We start from the raw sequence: 20,739 nt of genomic DNA on the forward strand, positions 1-20,739 counted from the left end.
GTGCTAGGATGGGTGGCAGGGTGCTGGGGCCGGAGACAGGGTGGTGTTAGATGCTGGGGTGGGTGGCAGGGTACTGGGGCCGGGGACAGGATGGTGCTGAATGCTGGGGTGGGTCACAGGGTGCTGAGGCCAGGGACAGGGTGGTGCTGAGTGCTAGGGTGGATGGCACAGTGCTGGGGCTGGGGACAGGGTGCTGCTGGGTGCTGGGGTGAGTGGCAGGGTGCTGGGGCCAGGTCCAGGGTCCTGGGGTGTGCGGCAGGGTGCTGGAACTGGGGACAAGGTGCTGCTGGGGCCAGGGACAGGGTGCTGCTGGGTGCTGGGGACAGTGCTGGTGATGGCAGGGGACAGGGTACTCGTGGGGGGTCTGGGCAGGGGACAGGGGCAGCTGGGAGCAGTACCTGGTAATCCTGCAGCACCTCTGGGTTCCGGGAAGTGTGAGACTGCACTTCCCCTCCCCAAACAGCTGGTGTGTGCGCTGCCTGAGCAGCAGGGGCTCTTGCACTCCAGCAACTTACTTCCACGATGCCGTCCTGCCGAGGTGCAGGGGGTGTGAGTCCCAGGGCAGAGCGTGCTGCCTGCACAGGTGGAGCTGTGCAGATCCAGGTCTCCTGACCTCTCCCCCCGCCCCCGCACCCGCACCGCGCAGAAAGGCGGCGGAACTAAGTTGCCAGGTGCCACAGCCCCAGCTGTTCAGGCAGAGCGCGCCGGCTCCTTTGGGGAAGGGAAGTGCTTCTCTCCCCGCTGTGGGTCACATGGGGTCACCCCTGTCCGGCACCCCCCTAGTGTGCCGTCCGGGAGCAACTGTTCCCTCTGCCCCCGCCTCCCTATGCCTCTGCGGCGCCAGGGAGGAACGGGAAACAAGCTAGCCGTTGCTCTCTCTCTTTCAGAGGGGGCGGGGGAGTGCTGGCTCTTCGCAGAACCCCTACTTTCACTTCACAGAACCCCAGGGTTCTGAGCACCAATTGGGAAACACTGGCCTAACCTGTCGTGACTGGAGTCATTATCCCTGTGGTTAATTGCTGTCCCTGGAAGTGACTGACATGTCCCTGCAGCCCGAGAGAGGCAGAGCAGGGGGGCTCCACATGCTGTCCTTGCCTACAGACACCACTCCTGCAGCTCCCACTGATCAGTAACAGGAAACTGTGGCCAGTAGAAGCTGTGGGCTCAGTGCCTGTAGATGAGGGGCAGCACATGGCACCATGGCTGTACATGCCAGCTGCTTTCAGGGGTGGTGCAGGGCCAGGTCAGGAGCAAGCCTGCCTTAACCCCACTGCTCCACCACCTGGAAGCCATCTCAGTTAAATGGTGCCCAGCCAGAGACTGCTTCCTGAACCCCTGTCCCAGCCCTGGACCTCCTCCTGCACCCAACCTCCTGCCCCAGATGTGTGTCCCCCTGCACCAACACTCCTTCCCAGAGCTTGCACCCTGAAACCCCTCCTGGACCCCAGTCCCCCACCCTTGGCTAAGCCTGGAGCCCCTCCCACAGTCTGAACCCGTTGGCTCAAGACCAGAGCCTGCACCCCAACCCCCTACCACAGCCTAGTGAAAGTGAGTGAGGATGAGAGGAAAAGAGGGATGGAGTGAGCCAGGATGGGGCTTCAAAGATGGGGCGGGAAGGAAGTGGGGCAAGGGTATTTGGTCTCGAGGTAGATCTTACACTGCACTTAAATCGAAATAGTGATCTTGTGGTCAAAAAGGTTGGAGACTACTGCTGTATGGTATTGAAAAGGTAGGTGTGTAATTCATTGTAGCAATGTAAAGACAATGAGGTATTCAGTTTAAATACCGCAGTAGTGTACAGCCAATCTCTCAGCAAGATTAACATGGTCCAGTTAAATCATGTCTTAATTCTCAGAATTACAGATATGGTGGTGATGTGCATTTTTCAAGACGCAATTGTATTGTTTTCATATGTTCTGTGGATGGTGATAGTGGCACAGCTAAGTTTACTTGGTATCTTGAAAGTGCATTTCCATGCTTTCTAGTATTAATGAAATTGAAAAATGTAAACTTTGAATTTAAGTTTTCTGTTGCATTTGGGTTTTTAAAGGACCACTACTCTCATGTTTACAGTTTTAGCTCCAGCGTAACATAGTTTTTGCCTGGGAATTTCCTTAATTTTACAATAACTTAATGAATTTTCTCAGTTACAAAACTCCAGTGGCAGTTGCAAGTTTTATGGACTTCGACCTACCTTTCTATCAGATTCTCTCTTCACACATAAAATCATAGAATTGTATGACTGGAAGGGGCCTTGAGAGGTCATCTAGTACAGTCCCCTGCACTTAAGACAGGGCTAAGTATTATATAGACTGTTCCTGACTGGTGGAACTCCAGTGGAATGTATCCAGTGCTTAACCACTGGGGGTATGTCTACACTACAGCGCTAATTCGAACTAACTTAGTTCGAATTAGTTAATTCGAACTAAGCTAATTCGAACTAGCACATCTAGAACTAAAAACTAGTTGGAATTAGCGTTTTGCTAATTCGAACTAGCGCATCCACACTGATTGGACGCAGGGGGGCATTTAAGGGCAGCTGAAACCGGTTCTGGCAGGGCATCAGGTCAGTAGTTGCTTTGTGTGGCTGCTGTCTGAGGCTATCTGAGGCTCGAGCTTAAAGGGACCCCCCTGGACAGCCGGTTCTCAGCTTTTCCTGCTTCCTTGCCAACCTCGCCGAGGGACAGCAAAGCGTTTGTCTCTGTGCCCGTCTGTGTCGGTGCTTCCCTTCGGGGGGGACCGCCGCAGGTGGCAACATGGAGCCACAGCTCGCCCTGCACCTTCTGGTGCACGTTCTGGACTTGCTGCTGCAAGCCTGCCACCAATGGCTCGAGGCTGCCTGGCACCACCTGGTGCACGTCAGCCCCCTACCTCTCCGCCTGGCCGCCCTGGGGGCCATGGAGGAGCCGCGGCGGCGCCCCGGCACCGGCGTGCCCCGCCGCGTCTGGCGTCTGGACACCAGCAGCGACTGGTGGGACCGCATCGTCCTGGAGCGCTGGGAGGACCGACAGTGGACCCAGAACTTCAGGATGAGGAGGGACACCTTCCTGGAGCTCTGCGAGTGGCTCGCCCCTGCCCTGCGCAGAAGGGACACTCGCATGAGGCCCACCATTCCCCTCCAGAAGCGGGTGGCCATGGCCCTCTGGAAGCTCTCCACGCCGGACAGCTACCGATCCGTCGGGAACCAGTTCGGCGTGGGGAGATCCACCGTCGGAGCAGTGCTCATGCAGGTATGGCGCTCGTCGGCCACCGAGCCGGGGGGGAGGGGGGCTGCGAGGAGGGGATGGGCCGCCCCAGGGACAAAGGGGGGGCGGGAGGAGGTGAAAGCGCCCCGCACCGGAGGGGTCAGTCTGTCCCGGCCGTACTACACGCCGCCAGGGGGGTTGCTACCGGGAGTGGGACGCGGGGCACTGCCAGGGCACGCACGCTCCCAGCCACCCGGGCTCCCCTCTGATTGGCGCTTTGCTGTGTCTCTCTCCGCAGGTGGTCAAGGCCAACAACCGGGTGCTGCTCCGCAGGGTGGTCCGCCTCGCCAACCCGGACACCGTCATCTGGGGCTTCGGCGCCCTCGGCTTCCCCAACTGTGGGGGGGCCATCGACGGGACGCACATCCCCATCCGTGCCCCGGAACACCAGGCGTCCCGGTACGTCAACCGCAAGGGGTACTTCTCCGTGATCCTGCAGGCCGTGTGTGACCATCGGGGCCAGTTCACGGACATTAATGTGGGCTGGTCAGGCAAAGCACACGACGTCCGGGTGTACCGCAACTCCTCCGTGTGCCAGCGGCTGCAGGCCGGGACCTTCTTCCCCGACCGCCACATCAGGGTCGGGGACGTGGACATGCCCGTGTGCCTGGTGGGGGATGCCGCCTACCCACTGCAGCCTCAATCCCTCCCGCCAGGCCTTCAATGCCAGGCTGACCAGGGCCCGCATCGTGGTGGAGGGGGCCTTCGGGCGACTGAAAGCCCGCTTTCGATGCCTCCTCACCCGTCTGGACCTGGCCGAGCACAACATCCCTCCCGTGGTGGCAGCATGTTGTGTGCTCCACAATTTTTGTGAGCGGAAGGGGGAGGCTTTCCTGCCAGCCTGGATGGCTGAGGCTGACCGCATGGCTGGACACTACGGTCAGCCCCGCACCGCCGCCATCCGGGAAGCCCAGCGGGGGGCCGTCCGGATCCAGGAAGACCTGCGGGAGAGCTTCCTGGTGGAGGAGGAGGACTGACCTCTCCCTGCATGCCCCACTGGGGCCTTCTTCCACCCTACCCCCCTTCCCCTTTCCCCTCCCTACCTACTGTAAAATAAAGCCACCTGTTTTTCAACCAAAAACGTCTGTTTATTTCACATAACTGGGGTGGGGGGAGGGAGGGGGGAGGGTGGGAGAGGGGAGGGGGAAACCTGGGACGTGGGAGCTGGAAGGGGAGGGAAGGGAGGAAGGGAAAGGAAAGCTCGGGGGTGGGAATCCGGCTGCCTCTCCCGTCTCGCCACACTGCGGGTCCGGGGGCGTCGGTGGGAAATGGTTGTGGAGGGTGGGGCAGGAGGGACGGGGGGTGTGGAGGAAGCAAGAGCGGAAGCAGGAGCAGGAGGGGGAGTAGGGGGAGCAGGAGGAGCAGGGGGAGCAGCAGGAGGAGGAAATGGGAAGCGGTCGAGCAGGCTCTGGAGGTGGCCTCGCAGGGCACGGCCCTGCTCCTCCAGGGCCTCCAGACTCCTCCGGCGCAGCCTCAGGTCCTCCTGGACCCAGTGGTCCTGGGTGCGGAGCTGGTGATCCATGAACCGGAGGTGCCGCCTCTGGTACTCCTCCTGGTTCCTGGCTCTCCTGCTTGCCCGGGCGCGGGCGGCTGCTGCAGGCGGGATGGTGCGCCCTGCAGTCCCAGGTGCTGCGGCTGTGGTGCAACAAGACCAGCGGTCAATTACCCCAGGGGCCCAGGTGTGTGAAACCCAGCTCCCCTCTGCAAGGCCAGGGCCCCAGCAGGATCCCCAGCTGCTGCTCCTTGGTGGGCAAGGCCCAGGCGCACGGTCCCGGGGCTCCCTCTCGCCCAAGCCCCCCGTACACATAAGGAGACCACGATGGTACTCACATGTGGACGCCTCCCCGGCCTCGGACGACACAGGTGAGTGGCTCTGTGGGGTGCCTCGGGGGTCCCGGGTCCCGGGCAGGCTGATGGCAGGCTCCTGGCACTCAGAGCCCTCCTCCTCCTCCTCCGTCTCCTGGAGCGGTCCTTCTGCCCCGGGGTCTATCACGTCCCGGGGGGCAGGGACGGCATGAGCCCCCAGGAGGCGGTCCAGGGCGTGGAAGTGGGGGTAGGCCTCCGGGTCGGCCCCTGGCTGGCAGGCCCGGGAGTAGGACTGCCGCAGGTCTTTCACCTTGCAGCGCACCTGCTCCCGGCTGCGCTGGTGGCCCCTGGCGGCCAGGCTGGCAGCCATGCGGCCGTAGACGGCCGCGTTCCTGTGGCTAGTGCGGAGATCGTGGACATTGGAGGCTTCCCCCCAAACCTCGATGAGGTCCACGATCTCCGCACTTGACCAGGCGGGCGCCCGCCTTTTGTGCCCCCGGGCAGGGTCCTGGGAGCCGCCAGGCTGGTCCTGGGGAGCAGTGGAGGGCTGGGTGTCCTCGGGTGGCTGGCTCATAGTGTGGCAGGTGCAGGGTCTGCTGGCACGGGTGCTGGCAGCCTTGCAACTGGCACAAACTGTGTAGCCAGCCCATGGTCCTTTAAGGGCTCCAGGGCCGGGAGGGGGGCAATAGAGTTTCCCTGGTGTTGGCCAGAGTGGCCACCAGGGAAACCTGGGAAGCCTTAGCCTCCCACTAGTTCGAATTAAGGGGCTACACAGCCCTTAATTCGAACTAGCTAGTTTGAACTAGGCTTAGTCCTCGTGGAATGAGGTTTACCTAGTTCGAACTAAGCGCTCCATTAGTTCGAATTAAGTTCGAACTAACGGAGCGCTAGTGTAGCGCCTATCAAAGTTAGTTCGAACTAACGTCTGTTAGTTCGAACTAACTTTGTAGTGTAGACATACCCTCTGGCAGTTATGATTTTTTTTTCTAATGGCCAACCTAACCCACATGGATTTCCTTCTTCCTGGTTTCCAGGCTAGACACCTCAGCTGCGTCTAGACTGGCAAGTTTTTCCACAAAAGCCATTGCTTTTGTGGAAAAACTTGCCAGCTGTCTACACTGGCCGCTTGATTTTGCGCAAAAGCACTGACGTTCTACTGTCTGAAATCAGTGCTTCTTGCGCAAATGCTTTGACGTTCCCATTTGGGAAAAAGCCCTCTTGCAGAAATGTTTTTGCGCAAAAGGGCCAGTGTAGACAGGCAGCTAAGACAGTTTGCGCAAAAGCAGGCTAAACGGAAAAAAGCCCTAGTGGACGCTTGGAGGCTCCGTAGCCGCAATCAGCTCTCGGACTTCCTGGTAACCCAAGACACCTTAAAGCAGACGCAGGCTGCTGAGGTCACAAGGCAGGAGCCCTTCTCCGACCTCTGGCCAGAGGTCTGCCATGTGGCCCTTGCCATCCAGCAGACACGCCCCCAAGCACGATGGCAGCTCCAGGTGGGGATCAGCCACCCGCACCCCCAGCACAGGAGGCCCCCAGGGCCAGAAAAAGAAGGGCCCCATTCTGGTCCCCGGGGGAGCTGGAAGCCCTCCTGGACCTCTGGCAGGAGGAGGAGGCCCTGCACGAGACCCGCTCCCGGCACCGGAACGCGGAGATCTTTGCCTACATGGCCCAGGCGCTCGCCCAGCAGGGCCATCCAGCCCGGACCCTGGAGCAACTCTGGGCTAAAGTGAAAGAACTGCGCCTGGGCTACGTCCGGGCCAGCGAGGGCCAGGGGCAGGAGCCGACACCTGCCCCCATTACCAATGGCTCCATGCCATCCTGGGCCAGCCAGCACCGCAGGCACCGGACATCCCCATGGACAGCAGCATGCACCCCCCCCTCGTCATCAGGACCACCGAGGCGGGGGAAGGAGACATCAGCAGTGCGTTGGAGGACAAGGCCAGCACTGCCACCCTGCAGGCCTCCCTCCGGCAGCCCCGATGTCTCCCGTGCATCCTCGGAGGCCGGGGAAGGATCCACCGGTGAGTCTTGCACTTTGCACTCACAAGGGCGGGGGGGGGGGGGGGGAAGAGCACATCACTCAGGCCACGTGAGCTGCACGCTGTGTAGCATTAGGCAGCAAGCAGCACGTGCAGCCTGGTGACCAAGTGGCACGTGGCCACAGCAGGCAGCTGCAGGGCACGCCTGGGACCATGCTGCTCACACACATCCGGCGGGACCAGGGGGAAGGGTGGATGCCGGCTGGAACCAGCCAAGGCCCCAGAGACTCAGCCCAGAGCCCGCACCTCCGCAAGGGTGTAGCACGCAGAACGGCAACACTGCCCCATGCCTGACTGTGAGGCACAGCCAGCTGCTCCTGGGAAAACCGCAGCGTCACAGCCCTGTGAACATGGCCCCCACTGAGCCCCTCGCCTGCTCCCGGTGCCTTGGCTGGCCCCCCGAGGGAAGTCCCCACTGCGGCCACACATGTCCCTGGGCTACGTGTGTGAGGGCTAACGGGAGGGGGAGGGGGGAAGCGCTCGGGCCACCCCTAGGGCCACCTGAGTTTTGCTGCAAGGATGGGACACTCCCCAGTCACCCCTGGTTCTGTCCAGGAGACATCCCACGCGATGGGGATCTGAGAGCCCAGACCACCTCTGCCAGATGTGCTCCCAGGCACTGTGTGGGGATTCATCTCGCTCCCTGTCAAACACCATTGATTAGCCCAAAGCCTCACAGCCTCCACCGGCAGGGAGTTCCACAGGTGAACACAACACAAGCGCCATCCCGCCCTCCACGGGGCCAGGACACAGACCAGGGGTTACAATACATGGAGGAGGACCCTACTCCAGGGGCGGTCCTGTATGCAAACATACAACACGGGGGGCAGGGGGATAACCGAGTGGGCCCAAGCCACACTACTGTGGTATCACCTGGGCTCAGGGGTGGAGGGCATGAGGTGTGGGGACAGTGGCCGGGCTGCCTGCCTGACCCATCCCTTCTTCTGTTCCCTGCAGCGGGACCGAGCACAAGCTGGGGACCCTCTAGTCCTGCAGCAGCAGCAGCAGCACCCCCAGCTGCCCAACCACCGAGGCAGCGGCTCCACCACCGGGACCAGCTCCTTCGGTGCCACATGCAGGCCGTTGAGCACGTCAAGGCAGCCAGCACTCGGCACGTGGAGGCGGACCTGCAGTGGCGCCAGGAGGCCTGGGGCAGCTTCCAGGCTCAGTGCGTCCGCATGGTGGATTCCATCGCAACCCTCACCGCCCACATTGGCCATGCCATACATTATGGCATGGCCTTGCCCCACGCCCCTGCCATCCCTCCCCTAGCACTGCCCCTGCCCCCTCCTGCAATGGCCCCTCCTGCTCCTGTCCCTGCCCCTCCTGCTCCTGCAATGGCCCCTCCTGCTCCTGCTCCTGCTCCTGCTCCTGCTCCTGCTTCTCCTGCCCACCTCCCCGTGCAGCCTGCCCCAATGCGGCCTGCCCCCCATGTGCAGGTCCGCCCCCGCAGGAGCGGTCACAGGGGCCACCCCTCCCAGGAGTAGCTCCTCCCCCTCCCAGTTCAAGGGCTCCTCCCCCTCTCCCCCTTGTAAATAAAAAAATACAAGTTTTTTCTGTTTAAAACAAAACTGTGTTGGGTGTTTATTGGGAGGGGAGGGGGAAGGGTAGGGGATGGGAGTTGTAAATGGAGAGTGAGGTGACCCTACTATGGGACCTGGGAGAACATGTCCATCAGGGCCTCCCAGATGCACACCACATCCTGGTGCGCCTGGCAGATGGCAGCTGTGTGGGGCTGTTCATAGGCCTGGCCCTCAGCTGCCATCCATGCGGGGAGGAAGGCCTCCCCCCTCCGCTCCACGATGTTGTGGAGCACGCAGCACACAGCCAGTACCTCCGTGGCATTCCGCTCACCCATCTCGAGACAGGTGAGCAAACACCGGAAGCGGGCTTTCAAGTGGCCAAAGGCGCACTCCACATGATTGCGGGCCCGGTTGAGGTGGTTGTTGAACCGAGCCCGGTTCTGGTCCTGCCGCCCCATGTAGGGCCACATTAGCCAGGGCAGCAGGGGGTAGGCCACGTCCCCGACAACACATATGGGCATAGGCACATCCCCGACAGTAAACTCCCTCCGGGGGAAGTAGGTGCCCACCTCCAGCCTGCAAAACAGTCCAGAGTTGCGTAGTATGCAGGAGTCATGTGCCCTGCCGGACCAGCCCGCATAAACGTCTAGGAAGCGGCCCCGGTGGTCCACGAGGGCCTGGAGGACAATGGAGCAGTACCCCTTCCTGTTCATGAAATGAGCCGCTCGATGCTCCGGGGACCGGACGGGGATGTGGGTTGCATCCAGGGCTCCCCCACAGTTGGGGAACCCGAGGGCAGCAAAGCCGGCCAGCGTAGCATCCACATCACGCAGGTGGATGACTCTTGGGAGCAGGACGTCGTTGATGGCGTGGACGACCCGCAGAAGGGTGCAGAGAAACACAAGGGAACGCATCACATAAGGCAGGGTGAGTGTGCGCTCCCTTGCGCCCCCCCGTGATGCCCTCTGTGCACACACACACACACACACACACACACACACACACACACACCAGGGCCCCCTCTCCCCACACGCCCCCCCCCCCACCAGCAGGCCTGTGCAAGGGAGGGACGGCCCAAACCCCTGGGTGACCCAGCCTGGAGTCTTGGCTGCCCCTGGGCATGGAGTGCAGCACCCTCCCCCCACCCCACTCCCCCTGGGACTTACCTCCATCATGACGACACTGACGGTGGATCTGCCCACCCCGAACTGCTGTGCCGCTGATCGGTAGCTATCCGGGGTGGCCAGCTTCCACAGCGCGGTGGCGACCCTCTTGTCCACGGGGATGGGCGCCCGCAGCCGGGTGGTGGCTCTCTGGAGCGCAGGGGTGAGCCAGGCGCACAGCTCCAGGAACATCCGCTTTCGCATTCGAAAGTTCCGGAGCCATTGCTGGTCGTCCCATTGCCCCAGGACCAGCCGGTCCCACCAGTCCGTACTGGTGTCCAGTCTCCACAGTGGCCTCTCCACGCTGGAGTGGGGATGCCACAGGGACGCCACCACCTCCCTGGTGAGGGAGTCCAAAGTGACCTGCGCCTCCAGGTCCTGGAACAGGAGGGCAGCAGCCTGGAGCACCAGCGGCAGGCACTCCAAAATGGCCGGCAGGGGCCAGAGCAGGCACATGGCCACCCGTGGCTCCATGGCAGAAAAAACAAGGGAGATGAAAAAAAACCAAGCAAAGGCACTAAGTGGTAAAAGGCAGTGGTGACCAAAAGGCAGAGGGCAACCACCAAAACTGCTACGGCTGTCAGTCCCTGCAAGAGGTCCTAGCACACGCAGCAGGAGAGAAACGGCTGTGCAGGGAGATCCCTTTAAGCACGTGTCTGAACGGAGCTCCAGCCCCCGTCCCCAGAAAGGGCTGGTGCACTTTTGCCCTCTTCAAAATGGTTCCGGGCTTCTGCTTTTGCGCAAAAGCGTCCCGCCAATGTAGACGCACTTTTGCGCAAAAGCGCATCATTATAACGATAACTCCGGGACCAATCTAGACGCGCTTTTGCGGAAATACTTTTAACGGAAAAATTTTTCTGTTAAAAGTATTTCCGCAAAATCATGCCAGTCTAGACGTAGCCCTCCTGTACAACTGGTTTCCACCTTCCTGTGTCGCTGTCTCTCATCTACTACTCCAAATCTGGCCTGTTTCCCATGTGGTTGCCCTCATGCTGCTGCTCCTGTTGTGACTGTCTAGGCTATGTAGAATTTATAAACTCCATATTGGGACCATAATGTATGTGGAAGTTGATTTTTTTTATAATTAAATCTGTCAGCAAATCTCCCCTTCCTTCGTACAGTCTGTGGAAAGAAAAACCCTAGTCAGAAAGAGCATTCCTTACCAAAACCATTAGATCAAAATACATTTGTAATTTGTAGGTGAAGCCATTTTGGAGTTAAGTTGAGCCAAAATGATGATCAAGAAGTGAGATCACATTATTTCTTCCATTTTTGAACCCTTCATCTCTCAAGTACTTTGTATGATTTGTCTCATACTTTCTAGAAATGTTCTATTCTGGAATAAGATCAACAACTTCAGGCAGATTGGTTTAGTTTTGGCGAGGTTGAGGGAAGTGAGTCAAAATCAGGTTTATAATGGAAGGTTAGCTTTCACCCTAAAGGGATGATGCTGTCATCTTGAAATTTAGTCAGTTTGAACAAAAATGAATTCAGTTGTTTCAAGTGATACTCCAACCACTGAGTCATCCTGCCAACTTTTGCAGTCTTACACTCACTCTTATATTTTAAAAACTGTAAGTGAAATTGATTGTATAAGGGAGGTGATGAAACGTTTCTCTGGTCTGACGTGTAACAGAAATCTCCATTGTCACATTTGCAGAGAGAAGTATTGTTTCTGTTTTTTATTTCTAAGTTGATGTTGCTTTTAACAATATAGAGCCTGGCATCCTCATGGTGCAATCATGGTACCTAAATAACTTATATGATGTATAAGTGATACCAGGAAAAAATGTTTACATTCAGTAGAGCAGTAGGAGTGTTCTAGTAACATCCACAGTATTGAAAATGTAAGTTGGTGATGTTGAATGTATGACTCACCTTATGAGTGGGCCCAAAACAATTGGTGGACAGAACCCCCCCTTCATGTTGTAGGAAATAGTTTAAGTCCATCTTTTGTGCCAACAGTTTAAAAGGCAAGTACTGTTGGTTTAGATCTAGGAGAAGCATAGTGGAAGGTTGCCATGGGTATGCTTTAGAGCCTGTAGCCAAAAAGAAATGGTTGCATTCCCCTCAGAAAAGCTGAAAGGAGTTGTATATTCTACCACAGATATTGAGGTATTGAAACTGTTGGGTGGGAAACCAGAACATTTAAACCAGAACAGTCTAAACACAAATTGTGCTAAATGATGTTCTGTGGTTCTGTTTGTTAAGCTGTTTTCAGATTAGATGTATGAGGTACTGCCCCCTCCCCCCATTGCATTGGTCTTGTAGTACAGGCAGTTGCTGAAGTTTTTTCTACTGATCTCCCCTTGAGTTTTTCACGGGGGTTCCCCTCACAGAAACTGGAGGGTTGTATGAAAATACCCCATTTTTATTATTTTTTAAAAACTTTGGGTTAGCTTTAAAAGCCAAAGTTTGCATAGCGGGATGTCAATTTAGTTTAATAAATGGGCAGTCCTTGCTTTTTTTTGATGGTAGTATTGCATTTTCCACTATAATTGATGGTGCTGCCAACCTTTTTCTGTTGTCATGCTGCCATCCAGAATTTTGTTGTCTTGATACTATCTGTTCCTTCCTAAGTTATAACTTTTGATGGCTACTTCTGATTTTAGTTACAGTAAATTAAGCAGTTTCCAAATAGTATCACCTATAGTACCTCTCATCTAGTGATCTTAAAGGTTATATTTTACAAAACCTCTGTATTATCTTCATTTTAGAGAAGGGAAAACTGAGTTATCCAGGTAAAGTGCCTTGCATAAGGCATACAGCAAGTCAGTGGAAGATCTGGGAATAAAACTAGAACTCCTGGCTCACAAACAAACGTTCTAACCTCTAGGGTGGGCCAACAAATTAATCATAAGTTGTCCTGCTACATTTGTATCTTTTTTAGGCTAAATCAGAATTAATGTATCTCAAGCTGCTTTCTGGAAGCAGCGAGGGAGTCTGCCCATGCTAAGCTCATGCCCATTCATAAGATCTGCAGTTACAATTGAGCTCATGTTTGAATTGGACAAAAATGCTATGATCTGTCTATTTGCTCGGCAAGGTGTGGCTGTAGAAGCGAGAATATCCTTTCACCGAATTTTACTCACTGACATGTAACCCAACTTCTTTTGCTCGTTTTAGGTGATTACAGACTTGGAAGAACAGCTGAACCAGCTGAGTGAGGACAACGCAGAATTGAATAATCAGAATTTCTTCTTGTCAAAGCAGCTTGATGAGGCCTCTGGGGCCAATGATGAGATAATACAGCTGCGAAGTGAAGTTGACCACCTCCGTCGGGAGATCACTGAGAGAGAGATGCAGCTCACCAGTCAGAAACAAGTGAGAGTTTAGAAATTCTGTTTAAAAATTTCTTCAGGATGCTCAGGGGCGTAACAATGGGTGGGCTTGAGTGGGGCTGTTGCCCACCCACATTCTATCAAGCCACCCCCCCCCCCCCCGGGTGCTCCAACCAAGGAGCAGGGCTGGGGCTTACCCTACTCTGCCCCAGTGCTCTGGACGGGAGCAGGGTTGGGACTTAAGGCCCTCCATCCCTCCTCTTCTCCCCTCCTCCATTCTTGACCATCTACCCGAAGTTGGGGCCCACCCAACTGGGCCCTTCTGGCTATGCCACTGCTCTGACTAGCCTGAAATTCTTTCTAATTTGGAAAAACAATGGCATAACTTTTATAGCAATTTGACCCTACAATGGCAGTTCTGGGAGGTAGTGTAAGAATGCATTGAGATTTTTGGTATGTTCTTTTGTGACTCATGGCAGCACTGGCAAAGAATGGTGTTTCCTAGCTGTTCATCTCTGCTTGTGGTTAAAACCATCATGAGGTTTCACTGACATTAAAGGCAACCACGATTAAATGCATAAAGATACAGGCCTTGAAATAAATGAGATGTGACTTACCAGTTGATGATGTGGATTTGCACATACAACTTCACCATTTCAATTATAGTATCTTAAAAAGTACATGTTTGATGTAGGAAGTGAGAATTAATGGGAGGATTTCATTTTAGACAATGGAGGCCTTGAAGACAACATGCACTATGCTAGAAGAGCAGGTGATGGACTTGGAGGCCCTGAATGATGAACTGCTAGAGAAGGAACGTCAGTGGGAAGCATGGAGAAGCGTTCTAGGGGATGAAAAGTCCCAGTTTGAATGTCGGGTGCAAGAGTTACAAAGACTGTTGGATACAGAGAAACAGAGCCGGTATGGCTTTTCTCTTCATTAATCTTTGTGTAAAAGTGCTCTTTGGAATATAGGTCAATATGTACATATAGAATGTGAGACCTGAATCTGCACTCAATATACGTTAATATGAGGTTGTGACAGACCGGGCCGTGTCTGGGCACAGCTGAGGGTGTCCGCTCAGGGCAAATTGCTCAACCTCGGGGCTCCTTACAGCCCCCAGACTGGTGACCTCTCCAACCAGGCCACAAACCAGTCCCACAGAGCGCTTCAGCTGCCTGCCTGAAGCCTCACGAGCAAAACCCCTCCGACACCCCAGCAATATCCGTGCCCCAGATGGCCCCGGGCCTATACACAGGTGGGGGGTCCTAGCACCCAATCCCACCTACCCCGAACAAGTTCTGTCCGGTTCCAAGAAACCAGCCACAGATCCCTGGTCAATTTACCCTCTGGACCTTACCCAGAAATCACGCTGGGCCAATCCTTTAGCATCTAACATCTAAAGGTTTATTATTACAATAAAGAAAAGCATGAGAGTAAGGTTGTTAAAGGATAGTACATTACATGCATCAAATCTCCCAGTTCTCGATGCAGGCTCTAGCAGAGATGTTACAGCTGCTGGTTTAAAAGTCCTTGTTGCGCATCCTAGGATCAGGATGGGTCCACAGTTCTTTCTGGCTCTTCGATCCCTGCAATGCTCCCTCTGGGATGAAGTGCTGAGCTGAAGACCAAGATGGAGTCCACCACATGGCCTATTTATCCCTCCTTCCTGGTCTCTTCTTGGCTACAGCAGGTCACCTGGCCCACGGCTACTTCCTGTGTTCACTGCTGGTAGCCCTTAGGTATGAGTCACCACTCATTCTTTAGGTGTGTCCTTGGCCCATTGAGTGCCATTGTCCCACAGGGCCTCGCTGATTAGCATGTCCATAGGCTGGGCTCTGCCCACTGCTCAATCACATGCAGAGAAATATTCAGTATCTACACAGATTACAGATTCCTAACTATACACACAGACATTATACAAACACATGACTAGCGTACATAGGATTAGCAGACAGTAAGCTTCTATTCAACACCCTACATGGCTCCCTTTTATACCATTTTTGGGGCCAACACCCCCCCATGGGTGCATCAGTGATCTGGCTGCTCCCCTCAAAATCCAGTAACGTGACAGAGGTAAATCTAGAAGCTGGATATTTAAACCGATACATGTGACACTCTGGTGATACCTATTCCCTTTCATTCCCGTGCAAGGGCACTGAATATAGAAAATCGTATTTCTGACTGTAACTTGCAAACTTTCAAACTAAACCTGGACTGTACCATGATATGGTAAAATCATCTTTGATTCTAATTCCTTGTTCTGGTGACTTTGAATTCCCAAGCAGTAGCTCCAGCAGGGGCTGAGAACAGAGTTGTATAATGTGGAAGCATCACAGTAAGCCAACGAGCTATATAAACCAACATTTTGAGTTTGAGGCAAGCCTCTGAAAGCGTCGATTGATGTCCTGGCATCCTAGGAAGTGGTCAATCCCAGAGAGGAAATCATAGGTAAATTTTTTTTCCATTTTCAATACAGAGTGCGAGCAGACCAGTGTATTACTGAATCCCGCCAGGTGGTAGAACTAGCTGTTAAAGAACACAAGGCAGAGATTCTTGTTCTCCAGCAAGCACTGAAGGAGCAAAACTCAAAGCTGAGAGTCTTTCTGACAAGGTCAGAATCTTTTCACCTTAATCTTCTATACATTCACCAAATAAAAATGTGTCAATTCAGATGTTCGTGATAGAAATGTGGTTTTGAGCTAAACAGTCTCTTTCAGTTGTTGGGGGTAAATTTTACAAAAAGATGGAGGCCTCTCTTCTTGAACATGCAGTCCTGCAGGCCTAGAGCCTTGTTTTTCCATCCGTTAAATCTAACACAAAGGGCAGATGCTGACATCATGCGTGTTAATGACATCTCTAAGGGTACGTCTACACAGCAAGACTAAAGTTGAATTAAGCTACGCAACTTGAACTACGTCAGTTGCATAGCTGAAGTTGAAATAGCTTAATTCGGCTTTTGGCGCTGTCTACACAGCAGGAAGTTGAAGGAAGAGCTCTCTTCCTCTGACTTCCCTTACTCCTTGTACAATGAGGGTTACAGGAGTAGGAGTAAGAAGTCCTCCAGTTCGACATTATTTCGAAATAAAGGCTTGTATTGTAGACATGCTCTTTGTTATTTCAGAATAACATTAGTTATTCCAAAGTAACGCTGCTGTGTAGACATACCTTAACTGACGTGACATTCATATTTGAGCAGTATCAACCAAAACCCAGTGGTCTGGATTTTTAAAAAAGCAGTAAATAATATTTTTCATTCCAGCCTTTTATGTTTGGTGAATTTGGATTTTAAATCTTATTCTACTTGTTGGTGTGTCTGACCATGTCTGTGTGACCCAACTAGCTCAATGACTTGGAGAAGAAGCATGCAATGCTGGAGATGAATGCACGCAGTTTACAACAGAAGCTTGAGACAGAACGTGAGCTCAAACAGAGGCTTCTGGAAGAGGTAAGGACTGCCCGGTGAGGGGATTTCATATACAGGCAGTCCCCGGGTTACGTACAAGATAGGGACAGTAGGTTTGTTCTTAAGTTGAATCTGTATGTAAGTCGGAACTGGCGTCCAGATTCAGCCACTGCTGAAACTGACCGCCAGTTCTGACTTACATACAGATTCAACTTAAGAACCCCAAGCGTCCCCAAGTCAGCTGCTGCTGAAACTGATCAGCAGCTGATTCCAGGAAGCCTGGGGCAGAGCAACTCTGCCTCGGGCTTCCTGTAGTCAGCGCTGGTCAGTTTCAGCAGCGGCTGACTTGGGGACGCCTGGGGCAGAGCAGCTGGGGTGCTGCTGGGTTGCTCCAGTAGCACCGCTCCTCGCTCCTTGGCGCTACTGGACCAACCCAGCAGCACCCCAGCTGCTCTGCCCCAGGCGTCCTGATTCAGCCACTGCTGAAACTGACCAGCAGCGGCTGAATCAGGACCTAGGGCAGAGCAGCTGGGGTGCTGCCGGGTTGGTCCAGTAGTGCCCAGAGCGGCGCTGCAGGACCAATCGGCAGCGCCCCAGCTGCTCTGCCCCAGGGTCCACAACAAAAGCCTGGTCTGCTGGGGGGGGCACACTAGCTGCGCCCCCCCCCCAGCAGACCAGGGACACAGGGAGCAGAGCCGCAGCGGCAGCGGGGTGCCGCGCCTCTGAGGCTTTGCTCTGGCAAAGTCTCAGAGGCGAGGGACCCCGCCGCGGCTGCGGCTTCAGTCCCGGTGCCTGTGGTCTGCTGGGGACGGTCCCCAGCAGACCACAGGCACCGGGACTGAAGCCGCAGCAGCGGCGGGTTCCCATGCTTCTGAGGCTTTGCCAGAGACAGAGACCTGAGCACTTTAAAATACATTTAAATTCACAGATCAACCAAAGATGCAGATGCTTGCCCTTGTTTCTAAGAGAGGTTTTTCTTACAGGGAAATGTTTATGAGGTAGCTTTTGGTGTCAGTGTGAAAACTGACATCCAGAAATTCTTGATGTTGCTGTCTTCCTCACAAGCTAGCAGGTATAGGCTTTCCAAAAACTAAATAAAACAACTGTCCACTGTGTGTGTCTAAATGTTGTGTCAAAGCTCTGGCCATGCCCTGAGGGTCCTGTGCTTCTGACTGTTTGCCTCAGAGGTTTGCTGTGACCCTCCACATAGCCTCTTCTTTTCTAGAGGCAGGGGGTCACAATCTACTGAGCCATACACATCATAGGCTATTCCACAGTTGGGGTGAAAACCCCTCTGTAGTCCTGGTCTCCCATAGAATCATAGAATCATAGAACCATAGAGCTGGAAGAGACCTCAGAAGGTCATCAAGTCCAGCCCCCTGCTCTAGGCAGGACCAATCCCAACTAAATCAACCCGGCCAGGGCTTTGTCAAGCCGAGACTTAAACACCTCTAGGGATGGAGACTCCACTACTTCCCTAGGTAACCCATTCCAGTGCTTCACCACCCTCCTAGTGAAATAGTTTTTCCTAATATCCGACCTGGACCTCTCCCACCACAACTTGAGACCATTGCTCCTTGTTCTGCCATCTGTCACTACTGAGAACAGCCTCTCTCCATCCTCTTTGGAACCTCCCTTCAGGAAGTTGAAGGCTGCTATCAAATCCCCCCTCACTCTTCGCTTCTGCAGACTGAACAGACCCAACTCCCTCAGCTTCTCCTCATAGGTCATGTGCTCCAGCCCCCTAATCATTTTGGTGTCCCTCCGCTGGACCCTCTCCAATGTGTTCACATCCTTTCTATCTTGGGGGCCCAGAACTGGACACAATACTCCAGATGTGGCCTCACCAGAGCCAAATAAAGGGGAATAATCACTTCTCTGGATCTGCTGGCAATGCTCCTCCTAATGCAACCTAATATGCCATTAGCCTTCTTGGCTACAAGGGCACACTGTTGACTCATATCCAGCTTCTCATCCACTGTAACCCCCAGGGCCTTTTCTGCAGAACTACTACTTAACTGGTTGGTCCTCAGTGTGTAACTATGCTTGGGATTCTTCCGTCCCAAGTGCAGGACTCTGCACTTGTCCTTGTTGAACCTCATCAGATTTCTTGTGGCCCAATCCTCCAATTTGTCTAAGTCACTCTGGACCCTATCTCTGCCCTTAAGCGTATCTACCTCTCCCCCTAGCTTAGTGTCATCCGCAAACTTGCTGAGGGTGCAATCCATCCCCTCGTCCAGGTCATTAATAAAGATATTGAACAAAACCGGTCCTAGAACCGAACCTTGGGGCACTCCACTAGAAACCGACCGCCATCCTGACATCGAGCCATTGATCACTACCCGCTGGGCCTGGCCTTCTAGCCAGCTTTCTATCCATCTTACCGTCCATTTATCCAATCCACATTCCCTTAACTTGCTGGCAAGAATATTGTGGGAGACCGTATCAAAAGCCTTGCTAAAGTCAAGGTATATCACATCCACTGACTTACCCATGTCCACCGAGCCAGTTACCTCATCATAGAAGCTAATCAGATTGGGCAGGCACGACTTGCCCTTTGTGAATCCATGCTGACTATTCCTAATCACTTTCCTCTCTTCCAAGTGCCTCAAAATGGATTCCTTAAGGATCCCTTCCATGATTTTTCCAGGAACTGAGGTAAGACTGACCGGCCTATAGTTCCCTTTATCGTCCTCCTTCCCTTTTTCGAAGATGGGCACTACATTTGCCTTTTTCCAATCATCCAGGATCTCTCCCGATCTCCATGACTTCTCAAAGATAATGGCCAAAGGCTCCTCAATGACATTTGCCAACTCCCTCAGTACCCTCGGATGCATTAAGTCCCATGGATTTGTATACGTTTAGCTTTTCTAAATAGTTCCTCCCCTCTCAGGGGACACTCTGTAGTGGCATGGGGACAGTTCAGAGGAACCCAGGGCCACCCACTACTCCAGGTTCCAGCCCAGGGACCATAAGGCAGCAGCAACAGACACGGCTTATTCTACTCCCAGTCTGGCAGCTACTTCCCTGGGCCACTTCCCTAAATGATTGCTCCCAGTACCTTTCCTCTGGTACCTGAGCAAGTCTGTCCTGCTCCTCCACAGTACTCTGTGTTGCTTGCATCCTCAGCTCTCACCCAGTACACTTCTTCTGGGATTCTGCCCTGCTTGCAGGGAGACCTTATAAACAAGCCTCAGCAGGCCTTAATGGTGCTCTGATTAGCCTGCTGCTTCTGGCAAGCTCTTAATTGGCTCCAGGTGCCTGCCTGATTATGCTGCACTAGGCTCCTCCCTGTTTACTCAGGGATGAGAGAGCTGTTCACTGAAGCCCCAGCATACCCGCCCTCTGTCTGGGTATGTCTACACTAACCCGCTAGTTCGAACTAGCGGGGTAATGTAGGCATACCGCACTTGCAAATGAAGCCCGGGATTTGAATTTCCCGGGCTTCATTTGCATAAGCGGGGAGCCGCCATTTTTAAAACCCCGCTGGTTCGAACCCCGTGCAGCGCGGCTACACGGGGCTCAAACTAGGTAGTTCGGACTAGGCTTCCTATTCCGAACTACCGGTACACCTCGTTCCACAAGGGCAGCTCCTGGGGTTTTTCTTTCCTCCGCACAGCTTGCTGTGTGGTTGCGGGGGGCGTCTCTACATCTGGGTCCCTGGGGTGGTGGCTGGTGCAGTTTTTGTGGAGTGCTGAGGGTGGGGTGAGGTTTGCCTTCCCCTGCATTTCTGCTGCTCCCTCCCCAGCCTCAGTTGCTGCAGGGGCCTTTTTCCATTCTTGGCCCCACTGCTTGCTCCCCTGACTCCTTTTGCTCTGCTGGGCCCTGCAGCAGGTGTTGCAAGTCTGCCACTCAAGTGCCCATGGGCACATCTCTCCTCCTTCCCCCTCCCAGAAGTGTCTAGCTACCCCCACCCTACTTTTCTTCAGCAGACGCTTCTCACTGCCTGTCCTCCCTCCTTGCTGCCTTTCCCCCCTTTGCTGTGTGCCCATGCCGCCCTTTTTCCTTTTGTTTGGTGTCTGAGCCCCCTTCTTTCTTAGTTATCTCCCTCGCTTTTTCACTCCCTCCATGTTAATATAATCTACCCCCTCATCTCCCCAGTGTAGCTGGAGGAGCCAGTCTTACCATCCTGTGCTGAGAGTTGTAGCTCTTGTTCCTTTATAGTCTTACCATCCTGTGCTGAGAGTTGTAGCTCTTCCTCCTTTCTTTATTTCTGCCCTCCCACCCCGCTTCGAGCCTAATGGGAGGCGGGGAGTGGTGAATATTTCCCCCCGCC

General features: G+C 54.3%; 1 protein-coding gene across 1 annotated transcript in view; it reads left to right on the forward strand.

Annotated features, from left to right (window-relative positions):
• LOC102451575 (citron rho-interacting kinase-like) overlaps window positions 1-20,739 on the forward strand; it is a 353,172-nt gene that overhangs the window by 187,146 nt on the left and 145,287 nt on the right. The window contains 5 exon segments of the mRNA XM_075897800.2: window positions 12,903-13,100; window positions 13,785-13,978; window positions 15,537-15,637; window positions 15,640-15,671; window positions 16,401-16,505. Coding sequence (XP_075753915.2) covers window positions 12,903-13,100; window positions 13,785-13,978; window positions 15,537-15,637; window positions 15,640-15,671; window positions 16,401-16,505 — 630 coding nt within the window.

This window comes from Pelodiscus sinensis, chromosome W, assembly GCF_052426305.1.
Source record: "Pelodiscus sinensis isolate ZL-2025 chromosome W, ASM5242630v1, whole genome shotgun sequence".
In the NCBI taxonomy this organism is placed as follows: Eukaryota; Metazoa; Chordata; order Testudines; family Trionychidae; genus Pelodiscus; species Pelodiscus sinensis.